The sequence below is a fragment of the Manacus vitellinus genome, unplaced genomic scaffold (assembly GCF_001715985.3).
Source record: "Manacus vitellinus isolate BGI_N305 unplaced genomic scaffold, ASM171598v3 scaffold_0_pilon, whole genome shotgun sequence".
NCBI lineage: Eukaryota > Metazoa > Chordata > Aves > Passeriformes > Pipridae > Manacus > Manacus vitellinus.
In genome coordinates, this window is record NW_021938789.1 from 20,757,763 (window position 1) to 20,759,949 (window position 2,187).

The 2,187-nt window shown below is 56.1% G+C and overlaps 2 protein-coding genes across 2 annotated transcripts in view; both read left to right on the forward strand.

Moving 5' to 3' along the window:
• The window catches only part of SLC10A4 (solute carrier family 10 member 4), a 10,313-nt gene extending 8,469 nt beyond the window's left edge, over nucleotides 1–1,844 (forward strand). The window contains exons 2-3 of the mRNA XM_018067782.2: nucleotides 35–245; nucleotides 916–1,844. Of these exons, the coding sequence (XP_017923271.2) occupies nucleotides 35–245; nucleotides 916–1,431 (727 nt within the window). The 3' untranslated portion in view covers nucleotides 1,432–1,844. The remainder of the gene's footprint in view (nucleotides 1–34; nucleotides 246–915) is intronic.
• A 240-nt stretch (nucleotides 1,845–2,084) lies between these two features.
• ZAR1 (zygote arrest 1) overlaps nucleotides 2,085–2,187 on the forward strand; it is a 1,440-nt gene continuing 1,337 nt past the window's right edge. The window contains exon 1 of the mRNA XM_029962698.1: nucleotides 2,085–2,174. Coding sequence (XP_029818558.1) covers nucleotides 2,085–2,174 — 90 coding nt within the window. The remainder of the gene's footprint in view (nucleotides 2,175–2,187) is intronic.

Here is a 2,187-nt window from a genome sequence, read left to right on the forward strand (position 1 = left end):
GTGATCCCGTGTCTCTTTGGTTCCCCCGGAGCAGCATTATCATGACGGCCTCCTCCACGCTGCTGGCCCTTTTCCTGATGCCCCTCTGCCTCTGGATCTACAGCCGCCACTGGATCAACACGGCCGTAGTGCAGCTGTTGCCCCTGGGGGCGGTGAGCCTGACGCTGGGCAGCACCCTACTGCCCATCGGCCTGGGGGTGCTCATCCGGTACCGGCACCCCCGCGCCGCCGACCTCCTGGTCAAGGTAGGCACAGGCTCCGGGGGGAGGTGGGCGGCCGCGCTGCGGGGGGATGCCCGGAGGCGGCACCGGTGGACGGGGGTCGGACGGCAGTAACCTTTCTGGTCCCTCCAAACCGATGGTAGCTTCACACAGGCATATTCAACTACTTAGGTGGAATACCAGGACTTACAGTCTTGAAATAAAACGGTGGGGCAGAGATGGAAAGCGAGGGAAAGGGCGGGTTACCCCCTATCACAGTGCACGGAAAGGAGGGCAGCGTGGCACTGCACCCTGGGAGTCATCCTGGACCCTCTACCAGAAGCATTCCCCAGCATCCCACTTTCTCCCCACTTCCGCTGCACCCAGGGCAAGTGAAACCAACCTGCAGGCATGGCCATGCTTCCTGAAAATATGCAACTAAATTAGCTTAATTGTGAAAGGAAGAGTGAAGCACACGCCCTGGCTCTCTTGATTCCCAGCAAGTCATCCCAAAGCACAATGATGGAGGGTGACCTCAGCCCCTTCCTTTCCTGGGATATGATCAAACACCACCAAAATCCCAAGCCAGGAGCAAACCCAGGAAGGGGAACACAACCATGTTTCGCAGTTTAGGCTCTCTTAGCAAGTGTCTACCTCCTATGCTTACCCTTTTAAACTAATAACCCATGTGTTCAATGTCTGTATCTGTTGCCAGATTTCCCTGTGGTCTCTCTTGGTGACTCTAGTGATTCTGTTCATCCTGACTGGGACCATGCTGGGCCCAGATCTGTTGGCACACATTCCTGCATCTGTCTACGCCATTGCAGTGCTGATGCCTCTAGCAGGGTACGCCTTGGGATATGGCTTAGCCACGGTCTTTAAAATGCCCCCACACTGCAGGAGAACAGTGTCTTTGGAAACAGGATGCCAAAACGTCCAGCTCTGCACCGCCATCCTAAAACTCACCTTCCCCCCGGAGCTCATAGGGGGCATGTACATGTTTCCCTTGCTTTATGCGCTTTTTCAGTCGGCAGAAGCGGGACTCTTTGTACTGGTATACAAGATGTATGGAAGAGACAGCTACAAGCAAGATACACTCGGAGAAGAGGAAGACACAGATATTTCCTACAAGAAACTGAAGGAAGAAGAGGTAGCCGATACTTCATATGGCACAGTGACCACAGAGGAGCACAACTCCATTCAGATGGAGCCAACGCAGACAGCGCTTTAGGCGAGATAAAGAGGTGACTCCCTGGGATGTGAATGTGTGTTGTGCTTGCAACTGGGCTGGGGCTGCGCTCACCAAGCTGCCCAGCCTCCATTGTTTCTCCAGCTGCTCCCATTGTACAAGGTGATGTGTGTTTATTACCATCAGTTCTACTTCTTCAAAAAGTAAATGGGGGAGGGGGGGAAGGTAAAAAGTATCGTTGTGATGCAGACCAGTAACTGTAAAACTTTATGTAAGGAGGCTGCTGCCCGGCTGAGTGCAGCAGGAATGGGTAGAAGGAAGGAGACAGCGTTTTACAAAGGCAAAGCCAACTCGGTGCCAGTATGGATGAAGGGAAAAACCACCTCGCGCGTGTATCTCTGTGCCTCCCACCTGCTGTAAAAGCATTGTGCTCGTTGTTCTCACCACAAATACATGGCGAAGCCGAACCAAACCCGTGTTCTCCTCTGTCTAATCCCGCGGGGGTAATTAAAAGCCGCGTGCCCGGTTCACCTGGGGCGCTGTGTGTGGCGTGGGGTGATTGCCCGAAGCCCAGCACCAGGCGGAGACGGGAAGGGGCAGGAAAGCCGGCGCCCGTCGGGGGCGGGGGAAGCCCATCCCCGCCCCGGGGGTATTTAAGGCCGCCCCTGTAGGGAGGGCACTCCGGGTACGGTGCGATGGCGGAGGAGGGGATGGCGAGTTACCTGTACACCGCCTACCACCCCTACTCCTACCGCTACCCGCCGCCCAAGGGCAAAGGGGGAGCGGCGGGCGGCTGGC